This window comes from Muntiacus reevesi, chromosome 19 (genome assembly GCF_963930625.1).
Source record: "Muntiacus reevesi chromosome 19, mMunRee1.1, whole genome shotgun sequence".
In the NCBI taxonomy this organism is placed as follows: Eukaryota; Metazoa; Chordata; class Mammalia; order Artiodactyla; family Cervidae; genus Muntiacus; species Muntiacus reevesi.
Genome location: NC_089267.1, coordinates 22,154,665 through 22,174,043, shown reverse-complemented (window position 1 = coordinate 22,174,043; position 19,379 = coordinate 22,154,665). Strand labels below are relative to the sequence as shown.

The window sequence follows — 19,379 nt, the reverse complement described above, 5'->3', positions numbered from 1 at the left end:
TACATGCTGTTCTTTCGAAACATCTCACCCTCACCTTCTCCCACAGAGTTCAAAAGTCTGTTCTGTACTTCTGTGTCTCTTAATTTAATTTTAAGAAGTGATTTCTAAAAGGTAACAATGAGAAGTTTGTTACCTTTTAAAATCTGGATGTTTACCTTTTAAAATCTTTCTTTGCATAAAACAATGCTTAAGAGGGCCATTTTTGTATTTATCTATAAATAAAGTTCCATTTAAATTTTTGTAAAGGATACTTAATAGAAAACTACCCATATCTTTTAAACTGACCTATGGATCGGGAAGATCCCCTAGAGAAGGGAATGGCAGCCCACTCCAGTATTTTTGCCTGGAGAATCCCATGGACAGAGGAGCCTGGCAGGCTACAGTAGTCCATGGGGTCGCAAGAGTCAGACACGACTTAGCGACTAAACCACCACCACCGTGCCCAGGATAACCATATAATTTATTGTACAAACTAGTGCTCTTTGAGGGTGAAAGGAAGCATAATTGTTACTCTGGGACCCCAAGCATGTGTCTGGTGGCCCCCATAGATGCTGCGACCATCAGCAGGCAGCACTCTGGGCCTAGGCAGCTGCGTTCCATTCTTTATTTTCTTCATTTATTTTTCTGAAGTATAGTTGATTTACAGTGTTGTGTTAATTTCTGCTGTACAGCAAAGTGATTCAGCTACACATATATATGTACATATTCTTTTTCATACTCTTTTCCATTATGGTTTATCACAGGATGTTGAATATATTTCCCTGCACTGTACAGTAGGACTTTGTTGTTTATCCATTCTCTGTATAAGACTTTGCTTTTGCTAACCCGAAACTCCCACTCCATCCCTCAACTGCACTCCATTCTTAAATACAAAAACAGTGTCGGGTTTAGAGGGAGAGAGATTCAATAACTGTAAATAAAATCCCTAAAGAAAGAAAAAGCTTCTTTAGAACGCATCTTATACATCTGTTAATACTGCATATTGTCAAGAAATCTCATAATTTGTATTATCATCACCAAATTAAAAGAACTCATTTTTTTATTCTCTTCTATGCAAAATTAAAGAGATCTTATACGCAGTCCTAAGTAGTTTATACTTTAGTAGTGTTGCTCTTATCAGCAAGATAAAGCTGTTCAGTGTTTTGATTTGGGTTTTTTTTTTTTTTTTTTTTCAGTTAGGGTGTAGTTGTTTTACAATGTTGTGTTAGCTTCTACTGTTCAACAAAGGGAATCAGCTTTTTGTATGTATATGTAGCCCTCCCTCTTGGACCTCTTTCTCAACTACCCACCCCCATTCAGTGTTTTTTAACTGGTTAGTTAAAAAACAGTCATGGTGATAGCAAAGTCAAAGAAGAGGGTAGGGGAGTGGAGGGAAGGTGGTGAGAAGGCTGATATCTGGCAGATCAACCATAGGTTAAAAGAAAAAGGTTTGGAGCCAGAGGTGGAGAGTAAGATAGGAAAGAAAAGTCCCAGGCAGAATCCACTCAACTGGGGATTATTGTGAACAAACTCAGCAAGACACTGGCTGCCAGGTTTCTACATGGGGCAGTTTGCTGAGTAATGAGGCCGTTATCCCCGAAGGGGAACAAGGGAAAAGTATTTTAAAAACAGTATTGAGCTGGAGACCTTCCTTGACCATCACCTCCCCTAAGATGAAGATTTTAATCATACACAGTTAAGAATTCATCAGATACTTAGCGAACAACTCTTTTGCTTCTTCAGGGCCACAAGGCCACCAAGTTATCTGATTGGCAGGCAGCATCCTGGAGACTGAGGTTAACATTCTCATTTTTTTTTTTTTTCCTTGAATTTGTTTTTATTTTAATTGGGCTCTAGGGGATGGGATGGGGAATACCTCTGTAAGTTATGTCCCACTAGGAAGATGTCCATTCTAACTTTCCTGGGATAGCTTTTGGAGCTTTTTCTTTTTCTTGGAGCCGCTGCTCTTGCTGGCAGCAGCCTCTTCAGGTCCACCGCTGACTGGCTCCTCCTTGGAAGACAGTTTCTGCTTTTTCTTGGGTGCCCTCTTGTTTTCTGACTCATCAGGGTCAGTAACTGGTTCCTCTTTGGGAAAAGATTTCTTCCTTTTGGGAAGACCTCCAGTACCAGCTGTCTCTTCAAGATCACTACTAACTAGCTCTTCCTTGGAAAAATATTTCTTTTTCTTGGAAAAAGAGACAGATGGGTCTTCCATTCCATTCTCCTGAAGAGCCTCCTGGGGCTTTTGCTTTTTCTTCTTTTTGGGTCTTTCACTTGTCTCCTCACACTCCTCTGGGACACTGCTATTTTCTGAAGAAGCCAGGGCAATTGCAGCCAGCCTTTTCTTTTCCTTCTTCAAGCGTTTCTTCTCCTGTTTCTCGAGCTTCCTAGTAATCTCAGCAGCCGCTTCCTCTGCCTAAACCATTGCCTCCTTCATGACATCCAGATTTTTTCGGGGAATCTCTCCAGTCTCATAGAAGGACAACTGCTCCTCAACTTGTTCTCGAAGTTTATCCCCAAAAACACTGGTGGGCACCTCAGAGAAGCAATCAATTCGTGAGGCAATACTGCATTTGTTTGCCAGGTATCGGGAGATGCGACCTTTGTTCTTGGCAGCTGCTCGGCCAATGAAGGTAGAGTGGAAAATGAGTCTGTATTTTGGGGTGTTACCCCTTGTCTTCAAGGCTCTGGAAACTTGGTCCCTTTGCTGGGCCCAGGGAATCACTCAGAAACCAGGACTTCTTGTTTCTTTTAAACCCCCAAGCACCATATTTTTGTTTATGAAGCAGAAAACTTTACACTGTTAGTAATGGAACTCCAGAAAGTCAAAGACAGTAGGCTTTAGCATAAAATGTACACAGCAGCTGTGGAAAGAGAAATTAGAACAACAAAAGTAATCTTTTAAGGAGGACAGAGTTACATGTAGTTCTCTTCCTTTTGTGTATTTTCCTTAACGTTTTAGGCAGTAATATGAAGGCAGTTGTTTTTTTCATTGTTAACCCTCACTTAGTCACATGAAAATTTACTACCATTTGCTCCAGTTACTGCAGAACTCTTCTTCCCGATCAAAATTCTGCTTTGCTTTCACTTTAATCATTCTGAGTTTCTCTGGCTTCTGTCCACCCCATTTCTCTCATAAAATGTCTCTTGCATTTTTCTATTCCTTAAAATACATTTGAGTCTTTTTTTCTAAGGACAGTCAAGAAAAAGAAGAGAGCTGAAATGTGTGCTTCAGAAGCAATGAGGGAGGGTTTGCAAATTTTCCCATTAATCTGCGGGCCTTTGTTTTTGAGTAGCACATGAAAGGGCAGATGTCAGGGTGAAGACCCTTCTGCTGCCTTTTATAGTTTTTATTAAGAGACAAGAGCTAAGGTTACTTTCCTCAGTTTGTTTTAAATTTCCCTTAAATGCTGCTTAAAGGTGCAACTCTAAAATTTTTCAGATGACAGAACCCAAATTAAATCTAGAAACCTTTAACAGAACTGGCATACTGCCATGGTCATCAATAGGGTTATTCATTCCTAGTTTAACAGACCTGCTAAGTTTCCATTAGACAAACTAGGAAGGTACTTGCAACTCAGAAGTATGTGCATTTTGTAGGAGGCCACAGTTCTGCCCCTAAAAACAGCTTATCTTTATACATCTATAGGTGAAACATTTTGTTGAGTGTTAAAAAAGAAAATAACTTTTTAAACCTTAGGATAAATAATATGGAGGGAATAAATTATTGAGTTAATCTACCATTTGAACAAAATGACACGCTTAGACTCTCCTTAAATATTTGACCTATTTATTTGATCAGGAATATGTGCAGATTGATTTTGTTTTGATAACTAGTTAAAAACCTTTTTGCTTTCACAGCCCTAAATGCTAATGATGCAATTCTTATAAAAAATACAATTGTTATTGTAAGGTACAATTCTGATAAATAAAGCAATTCCAGTCAGTGATACAATTGGTCTGGTGAGTAGTCTGCCCCTAGACTGTTGAAATAATGAGGAGAGTGAATCTGAAATATAATATTTCTCTTTTAGAGGAAGAAAAATAACTTTCCCTCTACCCTTCTAAGTTCTTAGTGGAGACTCCTGTAGTAACACATATTAACAAGAGAAAAACAGAAACTTGTTAACATGTATGCCTCATATAGACATGGGAGATACCAAGGGGAAGAAATGAGTAACTCCCTGAGGTGGTCTAAGCCACTGGCTTAAGTAACCATCTTCAGCTAAAGACAAAAGAAAGAAAAATATAGGCTGGCCAGTTAATGGAGAGGTTACCAGGAAAAGCAGGGTCAACAGAGGTAAGATTTGTTACACAGGGCTTCTCTGATGGCTCAGCGGTGTAGAATCCGACTGCCAGTGCAGGAGACAGGAGTTTGACCCCTGAGCCAAGAAGGTCTCACATGCCGCAGAGCCCTGAGCATCACAACCACTGCGCCTGTGCTCGAGAGCCTGGGAGTCGCATGCTGAAGCCCGCATGCCCTGAAACCTGCGCTCTGCAACAAGAAGCCACTGCGATGAGAAGCCTGCATACTGCAACTGGAAAGGAGCCCACGCTTGCTGCAGCTAGAGAAAAGCCCGTGCAGCGACAAAGACCCAGCACAGCCAAAAATAAATAAGTAGAATTATTCTAGAAATTTGTTATTTACGTATAAGTCAGTGACTTCTCAGAATGGGAGAAATATTTGCAAATCATATATCTCTGTGGATTTGCCTCTTCTGGATTTTTAATATAAACAGAATCCTACACTCAGGAGGCTTACGTGCATGGCTTCTTCCACTTAGCATAATGTTTTCAAGGTTGATCTGTGTTGTAGCATATAATAGTACTTTATTATTTTATGGCTGACAGTTCTGTTGTTTGGATATACCACATTTTGTTTATTCATTCATTAATGAATGAATTGTGTTGTTTGCATGTTTTGGTATTATGAAAGGTACTTCTGTTATTTGTATACAAGTTTTGGTAAGGATATATGTCCTCAGTTCTCTTAGGAATATACCCAGGAGTGGAATTGCCAGGACTTGTGTGACACTGTTGAGCTTTTTGAGGAACTGACAGACTTTTCCACAGCAGCTGCATCATCTTATATATTTACACCATCAGTGCATAGGGTTTCAATTGTGACTTTCATAAGCATTTCCTTAATGAATAGAGATCTTGAGAATCTTTTCATGTGCCTAATGGTCATTTGTATATCTTCTTTTTTTTCTTTTTTTGAGAAATGTGGTGAGTTCTAAGGGATCTTTATTATTCTGAACACTAGATGCTTATGAGATATATGATTTGCAATATTTCTCCCATTCTGTGAGTTGTCTTCATTTTCTTGATAGTATCTTTTAATGCACAGAGTTTTAAATTCTGATAAACTCCAATTTTATCTATTTTTGTTGCCGTTGCTTGTGCTTTTGGTGTCATGTTTAAGAAACCATTGCCTAATCCAAGGTCTTAAAGATTTATACCTAGACTTCTTTCTAAGAGTTGTATAATTTTATCTGTTACGTTAGGTCTTTGACCTATTATAGGCTCATTTTCATATGCGGTATGAGATAGGGGTCCAGACTGTATGTGTTACATGCACAAATCCAGTTAATCCGAGAACCATTTGTTGAAAATACTGTTTTTTTCCACAATATTCTTCTCAGTCTTCTCAAATATCAGTTGACCATAGATGTATGGATTTATTTCCAGACTCTCTATTCTACTGTATGGATCTGTGTGTCTGTCCCCCTGCCAGTACCACAGTGTTTTGATCAAGGTAGCTTAGTTGTAAGTTTTGAAACCAGAAAGTGTTAGTCCCCCAAATTCATTCTTGTTTTTCAAGATTGTTTTGTCTATTCTGGTCCATTGGATTTCCATATAAATTTCAGGTTCAGATTGTCCATTTTTCCAAGAGAAGCAGTTAAAGTTGACAGGGATTGAAATTTTGATAGGAATCACACTGAATCTATAAAGCGAATTGGATAGTATTGTCATCTTAACAATATTAAGTCTTCTAGTCGTTAATAGATTAGAGGATATCTATTTTCCAAGTTGTCTTTAATTTTTTCAACAATATTTTATAGCTGTCAGTGTATAAGTTTTGTACTGTCTTGTTAAATTTATGTCTAAGTGTGTTATTTTCAATGCTGTTATAGATTAAATTCTTTATAATTGCATTTTTTATTGTTCATTGCTAGTCTGAACACCACATTGATTTTTGTATATTTATCTTGTATCTTGCAACTTTGCTGAACTTGTCTATTAACTCTGACGGTTTTTTGTGTGTGAATTCTTTGATTTTCTCCATATAAGATGATGTCATCTGCAAATAGAGATAGACTTATTTCTTCCTTTCTTATTTGAAAGCTATTTCTTTTTCTTACCTAATTGCACTGACGAGATCTCCCAGTACCTCTTTATCTTGTTCTTAGGGAGAAAACTTTCATTCATTCAACATTAAATTTGATATTCAGTTCAGTTCAGTCGCTCAGTCGTGTCTGACTCTTTGCAACCCCATGAACTGCAGCACACCAGGCCTCCCTGTCCATCACCAGTTCCTAGAGTCCACCCAAACCCATGTCCATCAAGTCAGTGATGCCATCCAACCATCTCATCCTCTGTCATCCCCTTCTCCTGCTGCCCTCAATCTTTCCCAGCATCAGGGTCTTTTCCAGTGAGTCAGGTCTTCACCTCAGGTGGCCACAGTATTCGAGTTTCAGCTTCAACATCAGTCCTTCCAATGAATATCCAGGACTGATCTCCTTTAGGATGGACTGGTTGGATCTCCTTGCAGTCCAAGGGAGTCTCAAGAGTCTTCTCCAACACCACAGTTCAAAAGCATCAATTTCTGCACTTAGCTTTCTTTATAGTCCAACTCTCACATCCATACATACCACTGGAAAAATCATAGCCTTGATTAGACGGACCTTTGTTGGCAATGTAATGTCTCTGCTTTTTAATATGCTGTCTAGGTTGGTCATAACTTTCCTTTCAAGGAGTAAGCATCTCTTAATTTCATGACTGCAATCACCATCTGCAGTGATTTTGGAGCCCAGAAAAATAAAGTCAGCCTCTGTTTCCCCATCTATTTGCCATGAAGTGATGGGACCAGATGCCATGATCTTAGTTTTCTGAATGTTGAGCTTTAAGCCAACTTTTTCACTCTCCTCTTTCACTTTCATCAAGAGGCTCTTTAGTTCTTCATCACTTTCTGCCATAAGGGTGGTGTCCTCTCCATATCTGAGGATATTGATATTTCTCCCAGCAATCATGATTCCAACTTGTGCTTCCTCCAGCCCAGCATTTCTCATGATGTACTCCGCATATAAGTTAAATAAGTAGGGTGACAATATACAGCCTTGACATACTCCTTTTCCTATTTGGAACCAGTGTGTTGTTCCATGTTCAGTTCTAACTGTTGCTTCCTGACCTGCATACCGGTTTCTCAAGAGACAGGTCAGGTGGTCTGGTATTCCCATCTCTTTCAGAATTTTCCACAGTTTACTGTGATCCACACAGTCAAAGGCTTTGGTATAGTCAATAAAGCAGAAATAGATGTTTTTCTGGAACTCTCTTGCTTTTTTGATGATCCAGTGGATGTTGGCAATTGGATCTCTGGTTCCTCTGCCTTTTTTAAAACCAGCTTGAACATCTGGAAGTTCACAGTTCATGTATTGCTAAAGCCTGGCTTGGAGAATTTTAAGCATTACTTTACTAGCATGTGAGATGAGTGCAATGGTGTGGTAGTTTGAACATTCTTTGGCATTGCCTTTCTTTGGGATTGGAATGAAAACTTTCATTTTCCAGTCCTGTGGCCACTGCTGAGTTTTCCAGATTTGCTGGCATATTGAGTGCAGCACTTTAACAGCATCATCTTTCAGGATTTGAAATAGCTCAACTGGAATTCCATCACATCCGCTAGCTTTGTTCGTAGTGATACTTCCTAAGGCCCACTTGACTTCACATTCCAGGATGTCTCACTCTAGGTGAGTGATCACACCATCATGATTATCTGGGTCATGAAAACCTTTTTTGTACAGTTATTCTGTGTATTCTTGCCACCTCTTCTTAATATCTTCTGCTTCTGTTAGGTCCATACCATTTCTGTCCTTTATCAAGCCCATCTTTGCATAAAATGTTCGCTTGGTATCTCTAATTTTCTTGAGGAGATCTCTAGTCTTTCCCATTCTGTTGTTTTCCTCTACTTTTTTGCACTGATCACTGAGGAAGGCTTTCTTATCTCTCCTTGCTATTCTTTGGAACTCTCCATTCAGATGGGTATATGTTTCCTGTTCCCCTTTGCTTTTCGCTTCCCTTCTTTTCACAGCTATTTGTAAGGCCTCCTCAGACAGCCATTTTGCTTCTTTGCATTTCTTTTTCTTGGGGATGGTCTTGATTCCTGTCTCCTGTACAATGTCCCAAACTTCCATCCATAGTTCATCAGGTACTCTGTCTTATCAGATCTAGTCCCTTAAATCTATTTCTCATTTCCACTGTATAGTCACAAGGGATTTGATTTAGGTCAAACCTGAATGGTCTAGTGATTTTCTCCACTTTCTTCAATTTCAGTCTGAATTTGGCAATAAGGAGTTCATGATCTGAGCCAGTCAGCTCCTGGTCTTGTTTTTGCTGACTGTATAGAGCTTCTTCGTCTTTGGCTGCAAAGAACATAATCAGTCTGATTTTGGTGTTGACCATCTGGTGATGTCCATGTGTAGAGTCTTCTCTTGTGTTGTTGGGAGAGAGTGTTTGCTATGACCAGTGCGTTCTCTTGGCAGAACTATATCAGCCTTTACCCTGCTTCATTCCATACTCCAAGGCCAAATTTGCCTGTTACTCCAGGTGTTTCTTGACTTCCTACTTTTGCATTCCAGTCCCCTATAATGAAAAGGATGTCTTTTTTGGTGTTAGTTCTAGAAGGTCTTGTAGGTCTTCATAGAACTGTTCAACTTCAGCTTATTCATCGTTACTGGTTGGGGCATAGACTTGGATTACTATGATATTGAATGGTTTGCCTTGGAAACAAACAGAGATCATTCTGTCATTTTTGAGATTGTATCCAAGTACTGCATTTCAGACTCTTTTGTTGACTATGATGGCTACTCCATTTCTTCTAAGGGATTCCTGCCCACAGTAGTAGATATAATGGTCATCTGAGTTAAATTCACCCATTCCAGTCCATCTTAGTTCGCTGATTCCTAGAATGTCAATGTTTACTCTTGTCATTTCCTGTTTGACCACTTCCAATTTGCCTTGATTCATGGACCTAACATTCCAGGTTCCTATGCAATATTGCTCTTTACAACATTGAGCCTTGCTTCTATCACCAGTCCCATCCACAACTGGGTGTGTTTTTGGTTTGGCTCCATCCCTTCATTCTTTCTGGAGTTATTTCTCCACTGATCTTCAGTAGCATACTGGGCACCTACCAACCTATGGAGTTCATCTTCCTGTGTCCTATCTTTTTGCCTTCTCATACTGTTCATGCGGTTCTCAAGGCAAGAATACTGAAGTGGTTTGCCGTTCCCTTCTCCAGTGGACCACATTCTGTCAGACCTCTCCACCATGACCCGTCCGTCTTAGGTGGCCCCACACGGCGTGGCTGACTTTCATTGAGTTAGACAAGGCTGTGGTCCCTGTGATCAGACTGGCTAGTTGTCTGTGATTGTGGTTTCAGTCTGTCTGCCCTCTGATGCCCTCTCTCAGTGCCTACCATCTTACTGGTTTTCCCTTACCTTGGACGTGGGGTGTCTCTCCACGGCTGCTCCAGTAAAGCACAGCCGCTGCTCCTTACCTTGGACATGGGGTAGCTCCTCCCCACCGCCACTCCTGACCTCGTTGTGAGTTATTTGTAAATGTCCTTTATCAGTTGTAGAAATTCCCCTTCTATTTCTAGTTTTTTTAGTGTTGTTGTGTCATGAATGGATTGTGGGTTTTGTCAAATGCTTTTTCTGCATGTACTGAGATGAGTTTTTCTTTTATTTTATTTTCTTTTATTTATCATATTTTAAATATGATATATTACATTAATTGATCCAACCTTACATTCCTAGAATAAATCTCACTTGGTCATGGTGTGTAATTCTTTTAATATGCTGCTGCATGTGGTATGCTAGTAATTTGTTAAAATTTTTTATATTGATATTTGTAAAGAATTTGGGTGTAGTTTTCTTATGATGTCCTTGTGTGTATTTGGCATCACAGTAATACCAGCATCAAAGAATGATTAGAAAATGCTCCTTTTCTGTTTTTTTTTTTGAGAGCTTGAGAAGGATTAATATTAATTCTTCTTTATACCTTTAGTAGAATGGACAAGTGAAGCCATCTGATTCTGGGCTTCTCTGTGATCAAAAGTTTTTGACTACTAACTCAGTCTCTTTACTTGCTATACATCTGTTTAGATTTTTTTATTTCTTCTTGAGTCAGGTTTGGTAGTTTGTGTCTTTCTTGGAGTTTGACTGTTACATCTAGATTATCTAATGTTTTAGCATATAATTTCTTATATCCTTTTAATTCTTTTTATTTCTATAAGATTGGTAGTGATATCTCCACTTCCTTTCCTGATTTTGGTCGTTTAAGTTTCTCTTTTTTCTTGTCTACTTGAATGTTTATTCATTTTATTGATCTTTTCAGAGGTCTTTTCTTTCCTCTTTTGTTTTCTCATTCTTTTTTTCATTTTTCTCTGCTCTAATTGTTTTTATTTCCTTTCTCTGCTCACTTTAGAATTAGTTCTTCTTTTTTGTAATTTCTTATGGTAGAAGTTTAGATTATTGAGTTGAGATCTTTTTCCTGTATATGAGCTATATGTTCTTGTTTCTTTTCATATCTCATAATTTTTATATTGGAACCTGGATACATTGAATATTATAATACGGCAGCACTGAAAATCATATTCTACCCTTCCCCAAGGTTTGTTGTTGCTACTTTTTTTGTTATTGTTGTTTTGCTACTTTGGTAGAGGGAGTTATTTGCTTGTTTGTTTTTTCCTTTAGCTAATTGGTCAGCTGAGAATTAGGCAGATTCTCCTGGAACTCCTGGAACCAAAAATATCTCCCGATCTTTACAGAGGGGCTCTGCGTGTGTGTTAGGCACGACCTGAGACAACCAGGCAGGTTGCAACTCTGCCTTAGCAATCACTGCTGCTTGCTTAAAGCCTCCAGGTCAGCCCAGAGGCATCTCAAGTCTTTCCGGAGTATGTGCACAGCTATCTAATTTCCCAGGAGGATGTCTGGATTTTTCAAACCCTTAATCCTCAAAGCGTCTCATTCTCCAGCCTTTCCTCTGAGCTTTTTGTTTAGGCTGCTATTTGCTGTGACTGATATCCATTACCTGATACAGCAACAACTGAAAAATTTGCCTTTAAGTATTTTCCACAAATGTCTTCAGATAACAGCTTTAGCACTAGATGGGCTCCCAGTTTGACAAGATAACAGCAAGCCTTTTAAGCCAGTGTTTCTAGGGAGCCACCTAGACAAGAGACAAGACAAAGCAAATTATTAAAATTTTTTCTGCTCCTTGTGATACTATTCCTGGGAGTGTATGCTGTTGTTTTCAAGGCTACAGCTGAACTGGAGGACAGTATAAATTTCAAGGGATTGCAGTAGGGTTAATTTTATGCCTAAGGGAAGTATTAGGGGTTTTGGTATATGACTGAAAACTCTCAAACCTGAGCCTGAAATGGGATATGTGAATAGTATTACATGTAGTCTTATAAATGCTTTCTAAAACTTGGAGTTAATTTTGGTCTTTGTACAAACATACAACAGAAGTCAGAGAGAAGCAAATATAACACAAAAAAGAATAATATAAAAAACTGGGAATAAAACCACCATATGACCCAGCAATCCCACTATTAGGCATATATCCTGAGGAAATCAAAACTGAAAAAGATACATGCACCCTAATGTTCATTGCATCTCTACTTACATTAGCTAGAACATGGAAGCAACCTAGATGTCCATTGACAGATGAATGGGTAAAGAAGCTGTGGTACATATACACAATGGAATATTACTTGGCCATATAATATAATGCATTTGAGTCAGTTCTAATGAGGTGGATGAATCTGGAGCCTGTTATACAGAGTGAAGTCAGAAAGAGAAAGATAAATATTGTATACTAATGCATGTATATGGAATCTAGAAAGATGGTACCAATGAATTTATTTGCAGGGCAGCAATGGAGAAACAGACATAAAAAACAGACTTATGGACACGGAGAGGAAGGAGAGGATGAGATGTATGGAGAGAGTAACATGGAAACTTACATTACCATATGTAAAATAGACAGCCAACAGGAATTTGCTGTATGGCTCAGGGAACTCAAATAGAGGCTCTGTAACAACCCAGAGGGGTGGGATGGGGAGGGAGATGGGAGGGAGGTTCAGACGGAAGGGGACATGTGTATACCTATGGCTGACTCATGTTGATGTTTGGCAGAAAACAACAATATTCTATAAAGCAATTATCCTTCAATTAAAAAATAAATTAATTTTTTTAAGTGGGGAGAAATGGAAACCAAGCTTTAAACCTGTCGATAAAAGCATTCCTCAAATTTCTAATTCAATGCCTATTGGAGAATATAACGATTAGACCAAAAAAAGTTTAGAAAAACTTGACCTCTTTACATTGAAGGTGGCATAAGTAGGTAGAGAGCATAAGCTGAGCCCAAAGAGCTCCACAGTTGTGAACATCACGCTAGTAACCTTTGTATCACTGGCATGGTGCTAGTCCTATTTTTAAAATTGAAACTGAAATTTGAAATTTCTTTATATCTTTACACATACTTAAGAGCATGCATTTAGAAGTTATATTCTGTCCTTTTAAAGCCATATTATATTGGTTCTTTTTGTTTGTTGATTGTGTGTGTGTGTGTGTGTGTGTGTGTGTGTCTGTGTCTGTGTCTGTGTCTGTGTCTGTGTGTGTGTTGTGGGTTTTTTGATAGCAAGGAGCTGTACCTCCAACCAGTTCAGTTCCTCCTGTTGCCGGGGCCCCATCTGTCGGACAGCCTGGAGCAGGGTTTGGAATGGTGAGTGATGACCTGTTTTAAAAATTGTAATTAATACTTCTAAGGACTTTGCCAAATCCCAGATTAACTATAGAATGTAATTCTCCCCATAATGCAGTAGAATAGAATTTTAAAATTAAGTCATGTGCTTTAGACATTAAGTAGTCTACACAGGACATGATCAAGTCAGTTATAAGACACTTAAAATAATTTTCCACCATCAAAATAATTTTTGTAGTGCACTGATAATGTCATTTTTGGAGTACTGTTTACCAAACCAGTGACCTGGGCTCTTAGCTCAGTCATCAAAATCAACTTTTCATCAGTATACTGACTTTTCACTTACCACTTTTATCACTAGCAAATTTTAGGGCCATTTTCCATAAAGAAACAAGTCTTTACCTCTTTAAGAACTATACATACAGAAGATAGATAAACAACAGCGAAGCCTGGTTGGGGTAAGGATGTAGTCTGGAGTTTCCAGGGTGGGCTCAGTAGCAAAGAATCTGCCTGCCTATGCAGGAGACACGGGTTCAATCCCTGGGTTGGAAAGATCCCCTGGAGGAAGAAATGGCAACCCTCTCCAGTATTCTTGCCTGGGAAGTCCCATGGACAGAGGAGGCCTACAGTCCATGGAGTCGCAAAGAGTCAGACACAATTGAGCGTGCACCCTGGCGGTCCAGTGGTTAAGAATCCACGCTTCCATTGTAAGGGTGCATAGGTTCAGTCCCTGGTCGGGGAACTAAGATCCCCACATGCCACACAGCACAGCCAAAAACATAAATAAAAATAAATTTAAGTAAGCATCTTTTTAAAAAATTACAAGTGATACTTTTTCACAAACCTGGATTCCTCAGAAATTTTCTTTAACATATTAAAGACGTAAATGTCAGAGCACTGCCAGAGTGGACTGCACTCACACTGTGAACCCCTCTGCTTTTTCAGCCTCCGGCGGGGACAGGCATGCCCATGATGCCTCAGCAGCCTGTCATGTTTGCACAGCCCATGATGAGGCCACCCTTTGGAGTTGCAGCTGTACCTGGTACACAGGTCAGTTTTAAAATGTCCACAAAAGAATAACATTAATTTATAAGTGTAAATTGTCATGTGACCAACAGTTTAAAAATGTTTTTCCCTGATGCTATCTCCTTGTTTGCTGCTTGGGAAGAAGTAAAGGGAACATGGAAGACAGGTGAACAGTGGTGACATTTAAAGGAAAGTGATAGAAAAAACTAACTGTCCTAAGGTCCCTCCCTTCCTTTCCTTGATTTGGAATGTTTCCTGAGAACTGCCAGGCGTTTAAAATATCTAGGCATTTATTCCAGGAAAAAAAGAGTAGCTCTAATCCATTGTCTTACTACATGTTCCTAGAGTTAGCCAAAATTAAGGTTAGGGACACCATACTCCTGGCTGCTAAGTTTGCCCAAGACTAGTGACACTAACTGCAGTGAGTCTGCCAAACTGTAAAGCCTAGATCTTGGCATCTGGTCCCATCACTTCATGGCAAATGTATGGAGGAAAAATGGAAACAGTGACAGACTTTATTTCCTTGGGCTCCAAAATCACTGCAGATGGTGACTGCAACCATGAAATTAAAAGACACTTGCTCCTTGGAAGAAAAGCTATGACCAACCTAGACAGCATATTAAAAAGCAGAGATATTAGAACTAAAAATAAATAAATAAATAAAAAGCAGAGACATCACTTTACTGACAAAGTTCTGTCTAGTCAAAGATATGGTTTTTCCAAGTCATGAACGGATGTGAGAGCTGAACCATAACGAAGGCTGAGTGCTGAAGAATTGATATTTTCTATCTGTGGTGCTGGAGGACTCTTCAGAGTCCCTTGGACAGCAGAGAGATCAAACAATCCATCCTAAAGGAAATCAACCCTGAATATTCATTGGAAGGGCTGATGCTGAAGCTGAAGCTCCAGTATTTTGGTCACGTGATACGAAGAGCTAACTCACTGGAAAAGACCCTGTTGCTGGGAAAGATTGAGGCAGGAGGAGAAGGGGGCAACAGAGCGTTGAGGTACTTGGATGGCATCACCGACTCAATGGACGTGAGTTTGAGCAAACTGCAGGAGATGGTGAAGGACAGGGAAGTCTAGTGTGCTACAGTCCGTGGGGTCACAGAGAGTCAGACGCGACTGCATGGCTGAACAATAGCAACAACAACAAAGCCTGAAGGAGCAATTCCCACAACACTGTCCTCATCAGACCCTTCAGGTCCCAAAGGCCACCCTCACTTCAGACCAGCTGCCTGCAGATTTAAGTGTTCCCAGGACCACCCTCAGATTAGACAGTTTTCTAGAAAGACTCATAGAACTCGGGGAAGCACTAACTTTACAATGACAGTTTTATTGTAGTGAAAAGATACAAACAGATCCAGACAAAAGAAGAGATGCACTGGGCAAAGTCTGGGAGGATCCCACATAAAGCTGCTTTGTCCTCAGGGATGCATCACCCACCTGGTATCACTGTCTGAGGATACACATGCAATACTGCTAATCCGGAAAGCTTGCTTGAGCTTCAGTATGCAGAGTTTGTATTAAGCTCTCATTATATAGGAATGACTAACTGAATTATTTCTCACGTGGTTGAACTCCATCTCCAGGCTTCCTCCCTCCCTAAGGTCAGGTTCATATCCTGTGGCCCAAAGAAAGAACTGTTTAATCGCATGGTTGATTTTTTGGCATGGCCAGCCCCCAACCCTGAGTTACCTAGTTAGCATAAATTATCAGGTGTGGTGCCACAAACCCACTCTGAATAACAAAGACATTCCTATTACTAGGAAAATTCCAAAGGTTTAGAAGTTATCTATCAGGGTCCAGGAAAAAGGGTAAATCTCTCTTAAGGTGAGGCCAAGTTTCTTACTATATAGCGTGCCACCTTTATTTGCAAAGATGCTAAAATATATGCACTTTGTTGAACTGTTTTGCTGCTAATAATGATGTTCAATCGGATAAATCACCCTTTGTTTATTTCTCTCATAAATTGCCTGGCCCAAGTGAAGGTATATGTAGAACCAAAGAAGTTTTCACCATGTGAAATTGATTTAGGATGTAGGAAGAACATTGTAACTTCTAGCACCGTGCTGAGCACTCAAAACATATGGCTGAAATATATTTTAAGGATATCAGTAAATGATTTCGCTTCTATTGTATAATTTTTAAATTTACCACATCTGTTTATATTGTCTCAGCCTCACAATAGGAATCCTGTTGTGAACCTTCTGAGTATACTTTAATCCCCTTTTTTTCCTTGGATCATCTCTAAATTCATTCTCTACTTCTTCCCAAAATTGGCTTTAGTTTCTTTACTTTAACCCTTCAAAAGCCATAATGACCAGGAGAGTGATATTGGGTGTCCAAAAAGATAAATTTAAAATGTAAGAGACTCCAGCCTTCAACACCATCACCAAAGCACTGGTTTCCTGAGGAATTTGCTCTCTGCTCTGAGATAATGAATGCCACCTAAAGTTGCTTGGGGTAGGGGAGGGTGGTGGGCGGGGAGTGGATATTAATGGAGGTTTTGGTTTTCATAGTTGGGATTACAGTCAATCTAGATATATTTAAATTCCAAGAAAGATCTCACTTATGAATATTTCCTTGATGGTTAAATATATCCACGACTATCTACCACCTTTTTGAAAAAAAAGAAATTGAAAGGATGTCACTGAGATTTTTAAAAGTCTTATTGTATTTGGCGTGCTGAATGCTTTAGAAATAATTCAATTTTATTATATAAGGTAGTTTTCCTGCTTGATACCAGTGTTGCATAGCATCAATTTGTTTACTTAATTCAAAGGATGAAAATGAAAAATAGATGATACAATGAAAACTGTTTTAATAATTTAGTTGAATTTATGGCAATTTGGGAAATGGTATGCCATAGTTATTCAATTTCTAAGCTGTATTTCCTACATCAGAGAAGAATCATAGCTGACTAGATATTAAATAAGAAAGCAAACATGAGTTAGTAGCTTTGGAAGACATAGAAGTTTTTCTTTATTGGTGTGTGGACTCTTGCACTGTAAATCACTTGGTTGGTGTCACAATGTCATATCACCTAATTATTAATTATGGACCAGTCCTTGAGTTTCTTATCTTCCAAACAACTTTGACCCTTTATATTTATTTTTTCCTGGCCTTTCTATGAGATAGGATCCCAGTTTTAAAAATGGAAATTTGACGGATACATACTACAGTTAATCAATAGTTCCTGGACAGAGGAACAAATCTAAAACTGCTTATTTCTGGAGCTTTGTTTACAGAACCAAAAAAGAAAACATACATCCCTGCCCTTCAACCCATATTCCTGAGTTTCCATCTTGTTACAAGCGTAGAAGATTAATTAGCTCAAAGGATACATGTTAGTTGTTGTTCTATGTAGACTCCATGACCTTTTTCAAGGCCTTGGACCCTAACATTCCTGCAAAAGCCTGTTCCCAAAACTTATGTTTGTCACACAATGGAATAATCTAAGTATTCATTAAACAGAAACAAGGTAAGTAAATTTTTGGTTGCTTTTGCTTCAGGTGTAATATGATTCTTCTCTGTAGTATCTAATAATTAATCTTCTCTACAAGCTGGACAGGCAAGATTGGAATTCGGTGACATTCACAACTACACTATTTGCTCATCCAAAAACAAACAGTGCCCCCAGATTTGACAGGTGTTCACTTAAAATACTTTATATGAAATTCTAGTCTATTTAGCTAATATTTTAAAGTAATTTCTTAAGTGACTTTCTGCAAGCTGTTTTCTTTCCATTTTTCCTTCAAACTCACTTTCAGTCTGAGAAAAGTCGTTTATATTCCTTTTTTAGTTTAGAGGTACTAATAACTCAAAGTCAAAATGCTTTGAATAGAGAAGTTGTTTTTTTTCACTATGTATTCATAGTAGCTTTAATGTGACTAGTTTTTCACATCTTCCCTAACTAATATCCATATTGTTCTACAAGAGTCCTCAAATTTTACTTTGACTAAATTTGATGTCAAATAATTTCGAGAAAGCCAATATCCTTTGAAGTGTGTTTTTTAAATCCAAAATCTAAAACAACCCTGTGACTAAGTAGAACAAAGTAGATTTTGTAAACTTTTAGCCATCTAATCTTCTGCATGTTTGTTTTCTGTGGTATGTGCTTGGCCTAATGCTTATCTATCTCTGTTTGCTTTCTGTTTCCACTGTCTTGGGCTGGCTTTTCCTCATTAGCTTTCTCCAAGCCCTACACCTGCCTCTCAGAGTCCCAAGAAACCTCCAGCAAAGGACCCATTAGCGGATCTTAACATCAAGGATTTCTTGTAAACAATTTAAGGTATCTAATAATGAGCTTTTCCTGTGGGCTTGTAATAGTGACCTATGCTATGCTTAGCTATTTTATTAGGTATAATATTTGTACTTCTGTGTCCTTAATACATATATGTAATAATAATTGTTTGAATGTGTATGCTTTTGAAATCCATATTGGAAGCTATCTTTGTCAGTGATTTTTTAATCTTGCTTAATTTGCAAAACTAAGCGGGAGAGAAACCTCCAAATTGTCCTTACCCTGGAAAGCACACAGATTATACTAATAAAGCAAAAGGTTGCCCAAGCTACTTCATAAATTAGAAAATTACTAGTGCATTCTATGATGACTAGAATTTATAGAAAGGTAACATTTATAATACTTCATTTAGAAATTGTCTAAGAATATATTTGGTGACAATTGTTAATTTTATTTTGCTTATTCTTATTTGGCCTCCTCAAGTAAAACTTAGATTAATTACCCTTTGCATCTCTGCATTCAGGCAAAATTTTCATTTCTAACATTCTAGTTTTAAATTTCTAATGTAATTTGTGAAATTACACTATGGCTAATAGAGGACTTCTAGAAGGAAACTAATGAAGACAGCGATTTGCTGTTAACCCCAGAACCTGGCACAGTGGATAGCTTCTCAACAAATATTAAGTTGGCCAAAAAGTTCATTCAAATTTTTCATGTTACAGAAAAACCAGAGCGAGCTTTTTGGCCAACCCAATACTTGCTGAATGTGGGTGAACACTAGTAATGATGCTTTTCATTTACACAGTATTTTTCGTTCTTTCCAGTAATTAACTCTTTGATCACCTCTGTTGGAGATCAAACCCTGCAGGATAAGCTAGCCAGATACTTTGGCCTGCATTTCACAGCAAAAGAAACTGTCCCTTGGCATTAAGTGATTTGCCCAGGGTCACACTGGAAGAGAAGTATAAGCGTTGAAGTTTTTGAACCCGTGTCTGGTATTCTTTTTATCATAAATCTGCTGCTGCTGCTAAGTCGCATCAGTCATGTCCGACTCTGTGAGACCCCATAGACGGCAGCCCACCAGGCTCCCCCATCCCTGGGATTCTCCAGGCAAGAACACTGGAGTGGGTTGCCATTTCCT

General features: G+C 38.7%; 1 protein-coding gene across 1 annotated transcript in view; it reads left to right on the top strand.

The window, feature by feature from the left end:
- Nucleotides 1–18,286, top strand: part of SNAP91 (synaptosome associated protein 91) — a 150,193-nt gene extending 131,907 nt beyond the window's left edge. The window contains exons 27-29 of the mRNA XM_065911257.1: nt 12,904–12,987; nt 13,912–14,016; nt 18,184–18,286. Of these exons, the coding sequence (XP_065767329.1) occupies nt 12,904–12,987; nt 13,912–14,016; nt 18,184–18,276 (282 nt within the window). The 3' untranslated portion in view covers nt 18,277–18,286. The remainder of the gene's footprint in view (nt 1–12,903; nt 12,988–13,911; nt 14,017–18,183) is intronic.
- The last annotated feature ends 1,093 nt before the right edge of the window (nt 18,287–19,379 follow it).